Here is a 17,703-nt window from a genome sequence, read left to right as displayed (position 1 = left end):
ATGCTCTGACCACACAACCCAAGTCTTGGAAAGCAAATGCAGGGACTGTGAGAACGAAGACCTTAGGCCCACTGTAGGAGAGGATCAGGTTCGAGACTATCTTAAGAACCTGAACGTGCACAAGTCCATGGGACCTGATGAAATCCATCCACGGGTCCTGAAGGAACTGGCGAATGAAGTTGCTAAGCCACTGTCCATCATATTCGAAAAATCCTGGCAGTCAGGTGAAGTTCCTGATGACTGGAAGAAGGGTAATATAACCCCCATTTTCAAGAAGGGGAAGGTGGAAGACCCGGGGAACTACAGACCAGTCAGTCTCACCTCTGTGCCTGGCAAAATCTTGAAACAGTTTCTCCTGGAAAACATGCTAAGGCACATGAAAAACAACGAGGTGGTTGGTGACAGCCAACATGGCTTCACTAAGGGGAAATCCTGCCTGACCAATTTGGTGGCCTTCTATGATGGAGCCACGGAACTGATGGACAGCGGCAGAGCAGTTGACGTCATCTACCTGGACTTGTGCAAAGCGTTCGACACTGTCCCGCACGACATCCTTGTCTCTAAATTGGAGAGACATCAATTTGATAGATGGACCACTCGGTGGATAAAAAACTGGCTCGATGGCCGCACGCAAAGAGTTGTGGTAAATGGCTCAATGTCCAGTTGGAAACCTGTAACAAGTAATGTCCCTCAGGGATCGGTGTTGGGACCGGTCCTGTTCAACATCTTTGTCGGCGACATGGACAGTGGGATTGAGTGCGCCCTCAGCAAGTTTGCTGACGACACCAAGCTGTGTGGTTCGGTTGATACCCTGGAGGGAAGGGATGCCATCCAGAGGGACCTTGACACGCTTGTGAGGTGGGCCGATGCCAACCTTATGAAGTTTAACCAAGCCAAGTGTAAGGTCCTACACCTCGGTCAGGGCAATCCCAGGCACTGCTACAGGTTGTGCAGAGAAGAGATTCAGAGCAGCCCTGCAGAAAAGGACTTGGGGGTGTTGGTTGACGAGAAGCTTAACATGAGCCGGCAGTGTGCGCTTGCAGCCCAGAAAGCCAACTGTATCCTGGGCTGCATCAAAAGAAGCATGACCAGCAGGTCGAAGGAGGTGATCCTGCCCCTCTACTCTGCTCTTGTGAGACCTCACTTGGAGTACTGCGTACAGTTCTGGTGTCCTCAACATAAAAAGGACATGGAGCTGTTGGAGCGAGTCCAGAGGAGGGCCACGAGGATGATAAGAGGTCTGGAGCACCTCCCATATGAAGACAGGCTGAGAGAGTTGGGGCTGTTCAGCCTGGAGAAGAGAAGGCTGCGTGGTGACCTCATAGCAGCCTTCCAGTATCTGAAGGGGGTCTACAAGGATGCTGGGGAGGGACTCTTCCTTAGGGATTGTAGTGGTAGGACAAGGGGTAATGAGTTCAAACTTACACAGGGGAAGTTTAGACTAGATATAAGGAAGAAGTTCTTTACAGTGAGGGTGGTGAAGCACTGGAATGGGTTGCCCAGGGAGGTTGTGGATGCTCCATCCCTGGTGGTGTTCAAGGCCAGGTTGGACAGGGCCTTGAGCCACGTGGTTTAGGGCAAGGTGTCCCTGCCCATGGCAGGGGGGTTGGAACTAGATGATCTTAAGGTCCTTTCCAACCCTTACGATTCTATGATTCTATGAAATTTGTCTTTACAGTCATTTCTAGAAAGTGATACGTATATATCAGTCTTTTAAAGAAAACTTACCATGGTCTTCTACGAACATCATACAGATCTATTTTGTTTGGAGTTCGACTTTTATCTACCCATGGGGAAGCTAAAAAGAAAAAAAAAAGGTATAAAATATGTTTAAAACTTTATCTTAGGTATTTAAATACAACAATATAATGAAATTATATCACAGACTTTGCACTATGTAAATATCAGAATTTGGTATGGATAAAAAAAGTCTGTATTTGTGTAATCTGTTTTTGAAATACCCATATATCCCTAAATATATATCAGCATAAAATAAAATGCAATAAACCTATATATAGATAAAGACTTTAAAAGGCCAAGCTGTGTACAAGAAACAGCTACTGACTGCAATTGACCATTGACTTCAGTGGAAACAGAATTTCAACCAAAGTACTTTAGAATATGAACTAACTTCTTTTTTTTTTACAAGAAAGTACTTCATTTAATAAACAGTTATAAGTTAACGTTGTAAACAATAATACTGTGCTGATTTAAACCTTAGTTATGCATCTGAACAATTATACACCTACTCAACATAGCTTTACCTAAAAATGCTAACTAGAAAAGTAACATGAAAGTATAATATTTTCTGTACAGAAAATGACATGGAAATATTCATGTCTCTGTAAAGAAAATGCTAAGATTAATAACTTTTTGCAAGCATTTAATCTAAGCTTTACCATAATTTTCAGCAATGGTAAGAAACTTTCCTTACTGAAAAAAAATATGAGCCTTTCAAAAACATTTGACAGCTTAACCAACACAAATAAAAATGTGAAAAGTTACATGAAATGAAACAATATTCTGCAATTTGCTCTCTCAATGTATGCCAACAGCATGGGGGGAGCTATTTCCTGACATTAATCATTTTGCTGTCTAGGAAACTAAGAAAGATAGGTAGCTCCTAGATTCTCCCTGAAAAAGCATTAATGTAAGACAAATTGGAAGAATTATGAATTCTTCCATCATGGATATAAAAGAAGCCACCACCTTAGAGTAGCTGCCTATTTTTGAATTTACTAGATGAACCCTTTCCTGTGACCATAACCTGAGTTGGAACATCAGTTACCAGAAAGTTTAAACCAAGCACAACCCACAGGACATTATCAGTACACATTTGTCAACCACAGAAAATACTGCATATTTGTAGAACTACAAATATATTTTAGTGTAATGCCACTTACAGGTAAGCACATCAATTCCTTGAGGTCAACACAAGTTGCCTAAAAGGAACACATTTCAGAACTGGGCCCTTTAGACCAAACTTAGTGTGGCAAATATTTCAGTAACATGAAGATGCAAAATTAATATTAACCTGAACTGGTGAAGAAACACCAAATAACAAAATCTGAAATGCCTGAAACTTGCCCTAATATTTCCAAAAGCACCAAAAGTCTCTGTAGAACAAAAGCCGGGTCTTTCCACCTGGAATACAAACTAGAACACTTTTTAAAATTATTGTTGCCTTCTCCTTTCCTCTTTTCCATCTCCCTTTCCCCTTTCCCCCTATGAACAACTAAGCCTCACACTCAGTTCTACCATAATTTTGCAGTAATTTCCTGGATTGGAACAAAATTTAAATTGACTTTTTCTGGCTACATGTATATTAGTAAGTTAAAAAGCACAACAGAAGGAAAGACATTCACCAGAACTAGACTAAGAACCATTACAATGGTCCAGTTATATACAAAAGACACTGCGAATAACCCACTCAGCACACTACTTACAGCCTATCTAACCCTTTTGGAGATTACTGTGAATGGTAACTCACTAGCTTGGCCCTTTCAGTATGCACAGTCCTGGAAGACTGTCAGCAGCTTCAGAGAGATCTGAAGAAGGTCTTTAAAAACATAATTTCCTACCATGCCATTAAAACAGTATTTTCTGTGCCACACATCTGTAAGTTTCTTTTTCCTAATTAATATATTACCTTTGTTGAGACAAATATATTAAGCACCTACATGCTTAAGTTTTCATGCAAGGAAATATTTCTGGATTTATGGTGTGATTGCAGAATTTTTCATCAGATATTAATGGCTGCTGGATCATACACACACTAATTATGAAATACACTGCTTACTGAGAAAACTACTTCTATTGATCTTTACAATGTTTACTCCAATAGTTTACATAATCTAGTAGTAAGTTTCTGCATGGGTAAACATAAATAAGGACTCAGCCCTTAGTATCTAAAATTTCATTCATACCAAAGCAGTGATGAATTCTCCCTTCAACCTCAAGAATTAACATGACTAAATTATTTATTCTAAAATCTCTCTGGATTAACACTTCTAATTTTAGATGGGTTTGAATGGTATCAAATATATTCCCTGTTTTTGGTAATGTTCTCAGTATATGAGGATGTTATTGAAAAAGCTATTAATAGCAAACTGAAATTCCCCTGGGACATTTGCTCTCCAGTGACCTAATTTTAATTTACCATGATTTCATCTTTTAAAATGCGATTTTTTAGAAGATTATAAATTCTCTCTATGCAAAAATAAGTAATTATGCATTTATAATTATATAGAAAATGGAAGGGATGGAGACCTATTGAAAAAGACATGTGTTGCCTTGGTCCATCTACAGAACACGCTATAAAACCATTTGGGGAAACTGGCTTACATCTTACTGACAAAAGCCATTATATAGGCTAAGATGAAAACGAAATACACAACAAGATGATTACTCATTTTCCTAAAAACTAAAAGTGAAGATTAAGGATTTTGAGATTTACAGTTTTATTTAAATAACCTCTTGTTCAAAACACTCATTTTAATCGGATGCCTTGGAACCCGGCTCACCAAACATCTTGAAGAAGTCAGCCTCACCATGTTGCATTGTTGCATACTACTATCGTTGAACTATGTCAACACTGCACAGTCCTCTGCTGCATACATTAGGCTTCAGTCATGTTCTCCTTTGATGATTTTCCTCTTTGGCATGTTAGATTTGATATTTTATAAACTATTCATTCGATTTTATATCCCTCCCGCTTCTGCTGTTTGCATTATGGAGATACAGGCCTGCCTATATTTCAAGCAAGAGTAAGGCATGCTATTCATTCTCTGCACATGTAGAGTGGAAATCCTCAGTGTGGTTGATTACATGCAAAACCAATTCATGTAGGACAGAGGTTGTCACAGGGTAAAGTGTAAATGAAAGCATTCCTCAGGAAAGGGAGCCCTCAGCTACATCTGCCCATTTTCAATTCATGAGATGATTCCAGAGGCATAGGTGAGTGTCATGGGGCAGGCCTTCCTGAAAAAGTCCTGCCGAATGAGACCTCATCTGCCCTTCTCTGCTGGTTAGGTATGCATGTGCAAGGAACAGAGAGGCACAGATGAATTATTAACAGCTTTACATCCCTTTAACGCATCTGGGGAAAGAGGCTAAAAGCTGATAGCAAGATAGGTAACACATGCCAATTATCAAATCCTAGACAGCATCATCTATTCTGGCTCAAACTTCATTACCTTTCCATCTCAGAGGGTTAATAGCTAGTCAAGCTCAATATAACATTTAGTGGGTTAGGCAAACAAATATTTCCTAAAGCTGAATTTTACCTTGCTACCTCTCAATAAACATTCATGTAGATATTCAAAACATTTAAACCCAGGCTATTCAATTCCCTGTGCCTGATTCAGTCAAGTCTTCCTCATGTGTAGAAAAGGTTCAACCTTCAGCTTATACTTTGCCTTCAGTTTCATTTTATAATTCTTCTCATATTTTAGAGAATTTATGTGAACGAACCTGTTTTCAGGTATACAATAGCCCACATTAGTTAGGAAATGTGGCATTCATCAGCTTATTACCCAGAAAGAAGCCATGTGAATTTTGGTGTAGCAGCAGCGCCTTTGCAGAATTACTTAGTTATTTTTCAGTAAAAGGTGCAAAGTGGTGAGACATGGGAGCTAAAGATAATAAACAGCCATAATTTTGGGAGCCCTTAACATTAATTGTCAGAAAGTGTTTTGAACTGGTGCACTTAGGATATTTGTATCATAATGATGCCTTGGATTACTAACTGATTAGTAGTATTCACCCAAGACAGAGAATGCTCCTTACCAGCTCTGTGCTATCACAGAAGATGTTCAGTCAAGACTGAATGCAGCACTTCTTAACTACTTTACCCAGATAATGGCCTTAATTGCCAAGACATCAAATGATCTTCAGGTAGAACCTAGCTAACATAGGCCTGTGCAATGTCCTCTGTAACTTTAAATAGCACCATCACCATACAGAAAAAAGAGGATAATCATCTCATAGAGTTTTTTCCAGCATGTATTTGAACATGCAATGCATACTGCAGTCTGCAACGTAAAATTAACCTCTCAAATGGCTGTGTTCAGTCAAGAGGCAATATTTCTACTTCCACATGTATAAACTGAATTTCATCCACAATAAATGTGTTGCTTTCATTGGTTTTACCTGGACTAACTGCCACCCCCCACAAGGGGGCTGGAGTATCAGAGCTTGAGGAGGAGAAGAACAGAAGTAACAAGATGTTTTGTTGAGTTTTTGTTGTTTTTCTTCTATAAGAGCAAATTCTGGAGATTTCAATTTGTATCAAATAAAGGAAGTGAACAACGCTCAAATAGGCTTATTACAATGTAAAAAGTAGAACTATCTAACTTACACACTGATGAATTTTAAGCTGTGTTACTGGGAAAGTGTGTTGGGTTTTGTTTTGTTCTTTAAAGGTTCCTTTAAATGTTGAGTTGTTAAAAGGAACTAACAGCTATTAAGTATGAACCCTTCTGCACACACAAAAGTGAAGTTCTCAGTTTTTCAAGGCTTTTGATTCATTTTGTATGGATTTTTTAGGCTTTCTAGTCTCCTAGTATCTGCTTCAGTAATGACTTTCTTTGGAGAGTTCAATAACATGGCTGCAACACTATTGCTTGCTATTACTGACTAACACAAGAGCAGCTGCGCACAGCAAGTCCTTCATTTAGAAAGATACCTTTTTATTTTATTAGAAATTGATTTTTAAAGCTCTTCCATTATTAATTTGTTAAAGCAGGGAATGCTCCTGTAGCTGAGTGAGATCTGCTTCACTGACATCTGGAAATAGGTTCCAGATTCTTTAATAATAAATACATAAAATTATCTCTTCTCTATCCATAATTTTAATCCAAGAATTTTAAGACTTTAGGGACAAAATTATTTTTCTGGATAATAGGCACTGCAGCATTATCTTTTCTTTATCTATTAATTTGTCTAACACCTTGTAAGCCCTAATTACATAGGAAAATCCTAGTAAAATACTGGCATGAGCGATGTACAGAGGCATTTTTCTAATTAACTAAAGTTCCCACCATATTACAGTTATTTATTATATAGATAAAGTAAGGCTAAATACAAGGCAAATCTACAGTAAAAAAACGGAAAGAATAAAACAGTTCTTATCGCTGTATTCTTCAGCACACATATTACAAAGATCCTGAGATTAACACACCTGCTGATTAAACAATGCTATAAATTTGAGTTAATTAATATAACAGCACACTAAATCTTGGTATTACACACATTCCTGGCTTGAATCCCTAACCTTCAGAGGATCACTAAAGAAGTAATTTTATCTCTCTATATACCTGTTTGTCTCATCTGCAAAAGGAGGACAGTAAGATTTTCATTACTTTTAAACCAGAAGGTGTTTTGGGGATGTCATGAAGCCATAACAGCTGTCCATTTAGAAAGGCTGCCAGCCTGTGCTGTCCCTTCAGTCACACCATGGCGCTGTCTCAAGGATTCATATAATAATAAAACTCTTGACTTGTTCTGTTTACTAGTACAGATACACCTTTAAAGATGAGGAAGCAGATGAGCTTCAAAAGCAATTGCATGAATGATTAAAACATTAAGATGTTTTTAAAGTAAGAATTAAGATTATGTAGGGACTGCAATTTTGTTCAGTATCTACTCATTTAGCTAAAATAAGGATTTTAACTTCACAGATACTTTGCAACTTGAATTCAATACTTCACCTGGAAGTCTGGCAAAGAGTTGGTCTATGTAGGAAATACTATTTCTCTTCATGAGTATGAAGTTCCTAATGTTCACCTAAGCAGCTGATATTGTAGTACATTTTACTGGCTCTCTCATAGTTATATGACTCCAGGCATAGCCAAAACAAAGCCATCCTCTACCCATTTCCTTTCTTTTCCTACCCTTCTTCCCTGACATGGGTAAGGTCAAATGTAGATGACAAATATCTATGTTTAGGTTACGTAGTAAGGGCTACAGAGCTACACGCTAGAGGCTGCTTTTTCCTCTATGAAAGTAAGATAAGATAAGATAAGATATAAAATAAAAACTAAAGTAAAAAAAACCTAAAATAAAACAAAACAAAAACAAGACAAAGCAAAACTAAACTAAACTAAAAACTAAAACAACAGAGAGAAGTCAGAGCTATACAGAAACAGCTATACAGCACTTTGGGAGACTGGAAGTTGCCAGACATACTGTATCGGGAAATCAAATTTTAAACTTTAATTTCCCGTAGGTCCTTGTTAAATCTCCAGATAGAAGTGGGAAGATCTGGAACATTTGGGGACAGGACAGTATTTCTTTTTCAGTTTTATTTTTGTTATTAATTGCCTCAAGTTTTCAGATTGTGACCAAGTATGGCACATTCCCACCTTCAGCACACTGCAGGCCACTGTCACACTGAATCTAGGTTCAACACTTTTTAATAAAAGATGCTGAATCTATTCGTGCATCATCATGCTGCTGTTATTGCTATAAAGAACCCATGAAAGGGAATCTGAAACTGTCCATATCAGTACTACTCATTCTAGTATTACCTTTGGCTAATATTACTTAGCGTACTTCCCTGAGAGAGCTGAGTTCGTGTTGCTGATCAAACAGGGTTTTTTTAAATACTCATTTAAATCAAGATTGTGATTTGATTTGAGTAATCCTTTGCAGCCACACTTTCTTAAGTGAATTTACTCCTATAACTAGAAAGCCTCCTGTATCATATTTGATTGCAAATAAATGTCTGCTGTCTGCAGTCCAAAACAAAATGCATCCTTTACTGAAGACCTTGGCCTTACAAAAATAAACAAACCAATAAAAAACAAACAGAAGAAGGTAGTATCTGGCAAAAGGTACATAAATACAAAGTGGTTTTAAAATTTATTTAATTAGTAATTGCTACAGCATTGCAGTATTTTAATGAAACATTGATTAACAATTATAATCCTCATTACCTCTGTAATTAAGAAGGATTCCAAGATTAAAAGATGAACTGGTTGGTTTGTACCTACGCTTCCAAGTAGCCTGAAAAATTTGATATTAAATTGTTCTTTGAGATAGCTGCTTCCTAAAACCTAGTCCTAAATTAGCTGGGTAGATGCTTCACAAAATATAAGTAACTTAATATCTGTAAAACTATATTAAACTATTTTAGTTAAATTAATTTATTTTTGTGTAACAGATTTGTCCATTGCTCTGAGGTTAATTATAAATTAAACCTGGAGTCTGATCTATATTAATGTACCCTTCTGTCTACATGGAGTCAATGAAGCTCTACATTTGCAAGCCCACAGGGAATAGATTCAAGATTAAAAAAGAAAAAAAGTTTAATTTTTTGAACTCCTGCCTCCAAAAAAAAAATCTCTTTGGAAACGACATTAAAAAAAACAACCCACAACAAAACAAAACAAAACCAAATGCCAAAACGCGACCTATTTTACAGATTCTTGCTGGCCCTGCTTGAGCAGGAGGGTTGGTCCAGGTGATTTCTAGAGTTTCCTTCCGACCTCAATCATTCTGTGATTCTGTGAGTCTTAGTTTTGAGTTATACATAATGAAAAACCGTTTCCTTGCAGGACGAAGGCTGGAAACTTCTACAAATATTTTTAAACCTGGTGGATTTTGAAAAGAAACTAGAATTGAAAACGTACTCAATACAACAGAGCCCTCAGACAAAGAAACAAAAAGGAAATAAAATACATCAAGCCCTATCTTGCCTTCTGCAGACAGACTCAGATAAAATTCTGTTTGCAAACTGAACATAAAGAAACAGGAAGGGTTATATGTGGGAGATGTTCAGAAAAGCTGGCTGATTTCCTACTGAAAAGAAGAAAAGAAGCTGTTACTAATTCCCTAAAACGCTATTATGGAAATTGAGATTCCCTGTTTTCTGAGATGACTCAAGACAGCCTCTGAGCATGCACTGGGCAGTAAAGCCGGATAATGAACTCAAGCTCCCTGTGGCTTCAAGTCAGATAGGACCATACACCAAACAGTAACACGTCTAACAGAATTCAATACATACATGCCTCTATGTCTCGGTCTGGCTTTTTTGGTTAGGCTTGTCATTGTAAATGAAGAAACTGAAATACTGATTTCAGTTACATTCTGGCACATGGATATTTAAAACTGTTCATATTTTTAACAATTTTTTTTTTTTAAATTTCCAGATTGCAATACAACTTGAATTTAATTTTACTGAAACTGATCTTGTCCACCACATTATATCTTTTTGCTGTGGAAATTAAGTTTAGTAACAAAAGCTTAAACAAGGATGTTAAGGAAAACTGCATCAAAAGAATTCCTCTTAAAGTCAAAACAAATAAAATCACTGCTTTTCCTTCATCCACCAAGTCTGCCTTCTCATCATAGACAATTATCGGGTTGATCAGGCATGATTTCCCCTTTCATCCATGCTGTCCACTCCCAGTATGTTTCAAAATAGTCTCCAGGAAGACTTGCTCCATCACTTTCCCAGGGACTAACGTGAGTTTGACACCTCCTCATCTCCCAGATCCTCCTTCTTGTCCTTCTTGAAGATAGAAGTGACACTTGTTCCCTCAACAAAGAAGGAACTTCAGGACTCCTCCCCATTTCCATGACCTTTGAATGATAATCAAGGATGGCCTGGCAATGCCATCCACCAGTCCTCTCGATACTCATGGATGCATGCATCAGGTCACAAGAACTTGTGCGTATCTATCTACTTTGTTTAAATGTTCCCTAACCTGATCCTCCTCACTGAGGAGAAGTCATTCTTGCTCCAGAATTTCGCACTGGTTGCAGAGGCCTGTGATTACGGAGGGGTAGTCTTACAAGTAAGGACTGAGGTAAAGCAGGTGATGAATACCTCAGCCTTTTCTGTGCCTTTTGTCAAAAAGTCCCCTATCCCAGTTTGATCCAGCAGGCTGACATTCTGCAGTAAGCTTGTATTTTCCTTAGTCTTCCTTTTGCTGCTGATGTTCCTGTAGAAGCTCTTCTTCTTGTCCTTCATCTCCCTCACCAGATTTAACTCCAAATGGGCTTTGGCTTTTCTAACCATGTTTTTGCATGCTTGGACAGTGTTTCTATATTCCTTCCAGATTACTTGTCCTTGCTTCCACCTCTTGTACAGTTCTCTTTTGAATTAAGAATTTAATCAGCTATCTTCATCACCTGAAGATAGAGATTCCTGTCTTGATTTTGCTACAACTATACAAATGTATGTAAAAAGGACAATGCATTCTCACAATGCTGAAACCATCCTTAAAATAAAGACTAATTTGTGATATGTAATTTTAAATGTAAGAATTACTATATATTACATCCTTCCTAAAAGTTCCATTCTATTTATTTCTTTACTCTTTTGAGCTCTTTTATTAAACTACTGTTTACTTAGAGTTGTTCAGAGCTCACAGAATAGCTAATAGAAATATCAAAATTGCTCTTGACATCTTCGTATCAAAATGGATGGTTGCCAACACAGTAATAGAGCTTAGCATTTCTCTTCACAAATATGCTGTCAGTGAAACTAATGAAAATGTTGATACTAGGTGCCCTCACTAATCTTTAAAATTACTTTAGGGAAGACACACTTTCTTAAATAATCTAAAGAAGAAGAAGTTCAGCATGAGAAAACTCATACTGACTCTTTAAATCAAGCTGATTAAAACCCTAACTGAAAGAGATGAAAAAATAGATTTGAGGCCCATGGAGGTATCCTACATCTTTGGCTCTTCTCTGCCATTTCTTGATGTTTGACAGTGAGAGCTGAACTGAGTATATTCTAGGGAAAACTAGTTAATAAACAAAATGAAGTAATGAATTAATCTATCAAGAGAAGCAGACCTCACTGCAGTCTCTAATGTTTCTACAGAGGCATCTTGTAAGATAAACATAGGAAGTTGCTATACAGTTCCCTTTTATGCCTGGCACTGGTTCTGCCATCACTGCAAATATCAACATATGTACCAACGATGCAGACAAAGCACAGCTGAAAATTATATTAAATTGTATATGTGATGCTAGAGGAGTGTACAACAGTACAAAAATAGAGTATATGTAAGAAACAAAGGGATATATGTAATAGAAAAATTATCTTGTATTTCACACATACTTTCCACCTATGGGGTCACTCATAGAAAGATCCCTTCATGCTGCTGGTTACTATAGTGACAAGGACAGCCCAAGAGCCTACTTAGGACAGAAGTGATGTACAGTCTAGCCCATGACTTCAGGCAGTGGGATACTATCAGATAAAAGCATTAGTTCAAGAAACCTGTGATTGAAGATACTCTCGGTACCTTAGAGGTACCAAAGATCTATTGTTTTTGAGGGAGGAAAGACTAAGTGGATATATTTCAGGTAATAATGAGCAGACTTATCTATGCATTTTAATTCTAGGTTTTGACACTTCCAAATTCTTTCACAAATATCATCACTATGGAGAAATTCATCACTTCTTTGAAGCAGGTTTACCTAAGGCAAATATAATGAAGCAATGTTTTACAATTTATAACATCATTCTCAAAAAGCAAATGTTAAAAGCATCCATTCTGGTATATGAAACTTGATTTTAATTTTCAAAATGTTTGCGTGTGTCAGCAAACTGAGACAAAGGTTTAACAAAAAGAGAAAGACCTATTGCACAAAGACCTATTCTAAAAATCTGAAACCCAAAGTTGGAAGGAGAAGATGCACAGAACACCACACATACAACTTAAGAACTGTCAATGCCCCTGGTTATTCTGTGCGTGCAGAATTTAAGGAATGGAGAATTACCCAGGCATTTCTGAAGTTAATTACTGACAGGACTAGACAGCTTATAAGGGCTTAGGCACTTAGCTATGGAATAAGCAGGAGGCGTGGGGTTCTAGATGTAAATGTGTGTTTGAAAGTAGTACAAACAAGCAACATATCCACCTGCAAAACAGAGAAAACAAGCTTTCCTCATTTTATAGGGGTGCTCTAAGGAAGAGTACATAAAGAGGCTCTTGTGTTGTGTTGGTAAACAACTGACAGGTTAGCAAGACATAAGAAAATATTTTTCAATATATGAGATAATCCCACACTTGAAAACAGATATCGTGAAGACTGGCAGAGAGATGCATAAAAGAAACACTTATTTTTCAGCATTTGCAAAACATCATTATACAGAAAGCAGTGACAAATGGTAACCCCAAACGCAGTACTAATATATCCCAAAAACATTGAAACAGAACACTTGGAAATAAAAGAAATATGAAATTAGCATTTTCAAGATTATTTTTCTGCAACATCTCACTGTATTTATTTCATGAGCATCTAGCATGACAAAACAAACAGGATTCAAGTGCTGTTAAATATTCTTCCTATAAACTAGCCCAAGGCAGTTTCTCTGCCTGTGCTAGCAATTGTGCTAATGATACAGTAACAGCTTCAGAATAATCCCCTTCACCCTCAGAAACACCAACAGTCTTGTATAAGCAGAAGAGAAAGGATCTCAAAGTTCTTCCTTTGCCAGCTGTAGGCAAGAGACAACATACTGCATGCAACTGTCTTCTGCATAGTGGACACCTTATTCTGTCACTGATAACAGCAGCACTTAACAAGAACAGCAGCAGGACAGGCAGTACACCTTGCCATAAACCAAGCCTTTCCATTAGCTAACACACATCAAATTAAGGCTACTGATGACCTAAATTCAATACGATATACACCTATTTAAATTAATTAGTGTGATCCAATAATGAGATTCTTCGACAAGTGAAACAAATGCTGGTTGAAATAATCAAGTTGTATTCACTGACCTTAGCTCTTATAACAAAGACATAATTGTCAGAGGTCGTGGATTCTGCAGGACATAAATATAGCATGGTGCACTCGTATTTTCACTGACTTTACCATAAGATTATCTGTCTACTCATCGAGTCACTACTTTTAAAACTAGACAGGTAAAGAAATCTCACTGGCAAATACTTAACTATTTCTACAACACATAGAAAACAATACAAAAATAAAATTTAACTTTTCAGCTTTTCAAAGGACATAATCTTCTATTCTTCTTACTGTAAGAAATATTTCTCCCCTAGTTTCTTCTCCCTCATACTAGCTTTATGGCAGAATAATTTCACAGTTCTTGAGTTACTTCTGATATACAGAAACTGCATCTATGTAATAAAATCATTTTTAGTTACCTTTTATTTCTTGAAAATAATTCAGAGTATTTTTAAGGCAATACACGGCATAAGACAGTTTTTTAGGAGACTTCAGTTACCTGGGTAATACCTAGCGAGGCCAGTTGCACTACCAAAAATCTGCCATAATAAAGTGGGGTCTTCTTCTCTGTTCCGCTTGAATACATCATCCAATGCTGCAGTCCAGTTGAGTTCATTTAACACTATCGTTGCTGTTAAAGACAAAACATATTTGGTATTACAAAGTTATATCCTAACAGAAGCAACACCAACTACAGAAAGCAAACTGAACTATCATAGAAAGTGAAAACATTTTATTTAACTAAGCCACAAAGGAAATTTAAAGAAATACACTCCTCTTCCTTGAGAATTTTCTTTATCATGTGCTCTTCTTCCCATTGCATTATCTGTATGCAAAGACTGTTGGATTATTTGCAGAGCCAATATCTTCTACAAATACTTTGTTTCTGAGATGTCACTGTAGTTGCACTTCACAGTTACAGAAAAATAAATGCAAGCATATAGTGTTGATGTTTACCAATTACAACACACTGCAATAAGAACAACTAGAATGACATCAACAAAAGTAGGTATATACTTCTTATAAAAGTAACAAAGATGTCCCTTTCCAAATGGATGCTGTAAAAGCATTATATGGGAAAAAAGACAATGATTAGTTGTTTGAATTGTAATATTAAGGTGGGACTGCATGCACAATAGTACTCATTATAGCACACTAACAAGGTCTTAATGTTCATAGGTGTGATTATTTACAGAACGATCAGGAATGTGAACACTAATATTTAGAAGTTGGGTCAGTTCCACAATGAACTTGAAACACAAGGAAATTCACATTTCAGCTAAACACTATGTGGCCAGTTATATGGAAAATTACATTCACAAACTTGTCCCCTACCAATGTTTAAATCCATCAAATATATTATGTAATCAATCAAATATACAATACATTAACACGTTCTATGCATTTTGAAAAAAATGTGTTGATGAAAACTGCTACAGTAATAGTCAATTGACTATAGTCAGCAGTCAGTGAAATTGTATTGTGATACAGAATACCTTGTGTAACTCATGACAAATCATGCTTTTCACCTCATTTAATCAGCTGCAAATATCTCATTAATTCCCTCCCCCCCAAAAAAAATCTTAATAATTATTAAGCAATTGCAAGTATTCATTTAATTAGAAAAAGCAAGGGCTTTTTGCTGGTTTGATCACCAATTCTTACTTCTGTGTTTCCTAATGGCATCGTAAGTAATGTTTCTAAAACTGAAACACCTAGATTAACAAGCCAAGGGAACTAGAGGGGAAATACATTTGAAAACAGCTAAAGACATAGGCATAAATCCTATGGAAGTTAACACTGTAATATAGATCCTGCTTACATTATGGTATTGCACACAGGAAAGAAAATTCAACTTCTCTTGCAAATAGGCAATTCAAGCTGAAGTAAAAACAGTTCATGTTTAAGGCACCTGAGTGGCATCCCAGTACAAAATTTGGTATGTTGGTCTACATTCTAGCCCTTTGCTACTGTGAAAAGAAGTAACAATAAAAATAAGGGCAGGTTGAAAGCTGACATTTGACAGCCCATTTCCAAAGTGAGGTTGTTAACAGGTACTAGAGAAATGAGATCAAAACATTAAATTTTATAGGCTTGTTTTTAAAGGTTAAGGAGAAAATTGCTATACCATGTCTTTTGCAGAAAGGTTTGTCTGTTTTTTTCAGGGTAGTTTGGAGATAATATTACCTTCTCAAGATATAACTTCTTATAGACATAACAAATTAAATTTCCAACTCCTGAGCTTCCATTTAAGCAATAAGCTTGTGCTATATACCTGTCTCTTTGTCAAGTAGATAATTATAAATATATTTAAGTTTACCTAAGACAGACGAATAATTCCCTACGGCACAAAAGGAAGTTAATTATCGTTTTAAAATGGTTACTCCTGTTTGACTTACTGTGTAATTAAGCATTATGTAGAGGATTTCTAAACTTGACTTTGTGTCAGATCTTATCTCCTGAAGTAGCTCCATGAAGTCATTAGAAGCTCTGCCATTTACTCAAGCAAGAATTTCCTTTCAGCTTAATTTTGGGGTTTTTTTTATTCATGTTACTGTTTCCCCACCTGATGAGTTCTTGGGCCAGTGGAAGTCTATGGTGGCATTTAGAGCACTGGAGCTTAGGACACTTACTTAAGGCACATGGGAGACAAAGCACATAGGTTTCAGGGTCCGCTATGAACTCCCAAGCCCCACAACAGTATAAACTAATGCATTTCTTAGGCCTTGTGACCTGACTTCAAATTGCTGGAGCCTCTACCCCCAGATCTGCCAGTGACTTTACCACCCTGGTCAGACCTCTGATACCCTTATTCAGCAAAACATTTAATCAGGAAAAAAACTATTCTGGAGTTAATCATGCTCATAAATATTTTTCTAAATTGGTGACTATGCACCCCATGAATTCATATGCACCCATATGAAATATGATGTATTTCTAAATATAGGATTTCCTTCAGACCATAAGCTTAAAAAGGAAAAAAACCTATATTAATTAAACATAGAATAAACATCTTATTATGTATTTTAAAATACTGTTGCAAAGAGTGCCTGTGTAACATCACCATGTTTACACACACCTCTGAACATGCAGCCATGTGTATATAAAATAGATGTATATACAATAAATGAATAACTAAGGAGACAATCTACAAATAGTAAAATAACTAAGTATTGAAGCACTGAGTGGAGATATTGGAACTGATAATTTCAGTGTTTTATTTGACTTGTTGAGATTAGGCTATAAAGCAAGAGATATAGCTTACTAGATCTTCTTAGTAATGTTTGTGGAGAAGCGATGCTTTACAGTTCAAGTCAAGAGTTTTATGATCTTATTTACATCCCACTTTCCCCATCCCCCTCCTCTGCTATGATTTTCTCCCAGAGACAAATATAACACCCTAAAAAAAAAAAAGAATCCAAGAACTTGCAGCAAGGGAAAAAAAGAAACAAACCAAAAACCAACAAAACAAAGCCAAAACCAAACAAACCAACCCATGAAGCTGGGATTAAAAAATAAATAATGTGGAATTCAAGATGAGCAACAAGAACAGAGGATCCTAACAGAAGTAAAATAAAACAAATCTGTGAAAAGACTACTAAAAGTATCTAACATATCTGTGCTCAGGTCCTGAAAAACGTATCTTCCTGCACTCCAGAAATTCATCGCTAAGTGCCTGAGTCTCATTTCAGAAATAAGCTTTAATGTAAAGTTCAACATGTATCTCCTTCCTTTTAATTCACTTTCTCATTATGACAACAATTTATGCATGGAATAGACATGCAGAGTTTTTCCACAACTTATATTACTCTTTTGTTTTTGCTAAGGAATACACCCTGGACTTCAACAGGCAAGCTGTAAATCAAGTCCCCTTCTTGTTTTTTGAATACAATAGCTCTGGTAACAGGCAATTTCAAACTACTACCTCTGGATTCTGGTTTAAAGCCTACGGCAATGGATTTGAAACTCGCTTATCCAAAAAAAGCA

The 17,703-nt window shown here is 36.7% G+C and overlaps 1 protein-coding gene across 4 annotated transcripts in view; it reads right to left on the bottom strand.

Moving 5' to 3' along the window:
* The window catches only part of CACNA2D1 (calcium voltage-gated channel auxiliary subunit alpha2delta 1), a 381,052-nt gene that overhangs the window by 107,470 nt on the left and 255,879 nt on the right, over positions 1–17,703 (bottom strand). For all 4 annotated transcript variants that reach the window (XM_030479619.1, XM_030479618.1, XM_030479620.1 and 1 more), the window contains 2 exons: positions 14,216–14,347; positions 1,729–1,798 (listed from right to left, as the gene is read on the bottom strand). In XM_030479619.1, the coding sequence (XP_030335479.1) occupies positions 1,729–1,798; positions 14,216–14,347 (202 nt within the window). The remainder of the gene's footprint in view (positions 1–1,728; positions 1,799–14,215; positions 14,348–17,703) is intronic.

This window comes from Strigops habroptila, chromosome 3 (genome assembly GCF_004027225.2).
Source record: "Strigops habroptila isolate Jane chromosome 3, bStrHab1.2.pri, whole genome shotgun sequence".
In the NCBI taxonomy this organism is placed as follows: domain Eukaryota; kingdom Metazoa; phylum Chordata; class Aves; order Psittaciformes; family Psittacidae; genus Strigops; species Strigops habroptila.
Note: the sequence above shows the minus strand (reverse complement) of the source record. Positions and strands in the feature narration are given on the sequence as shown.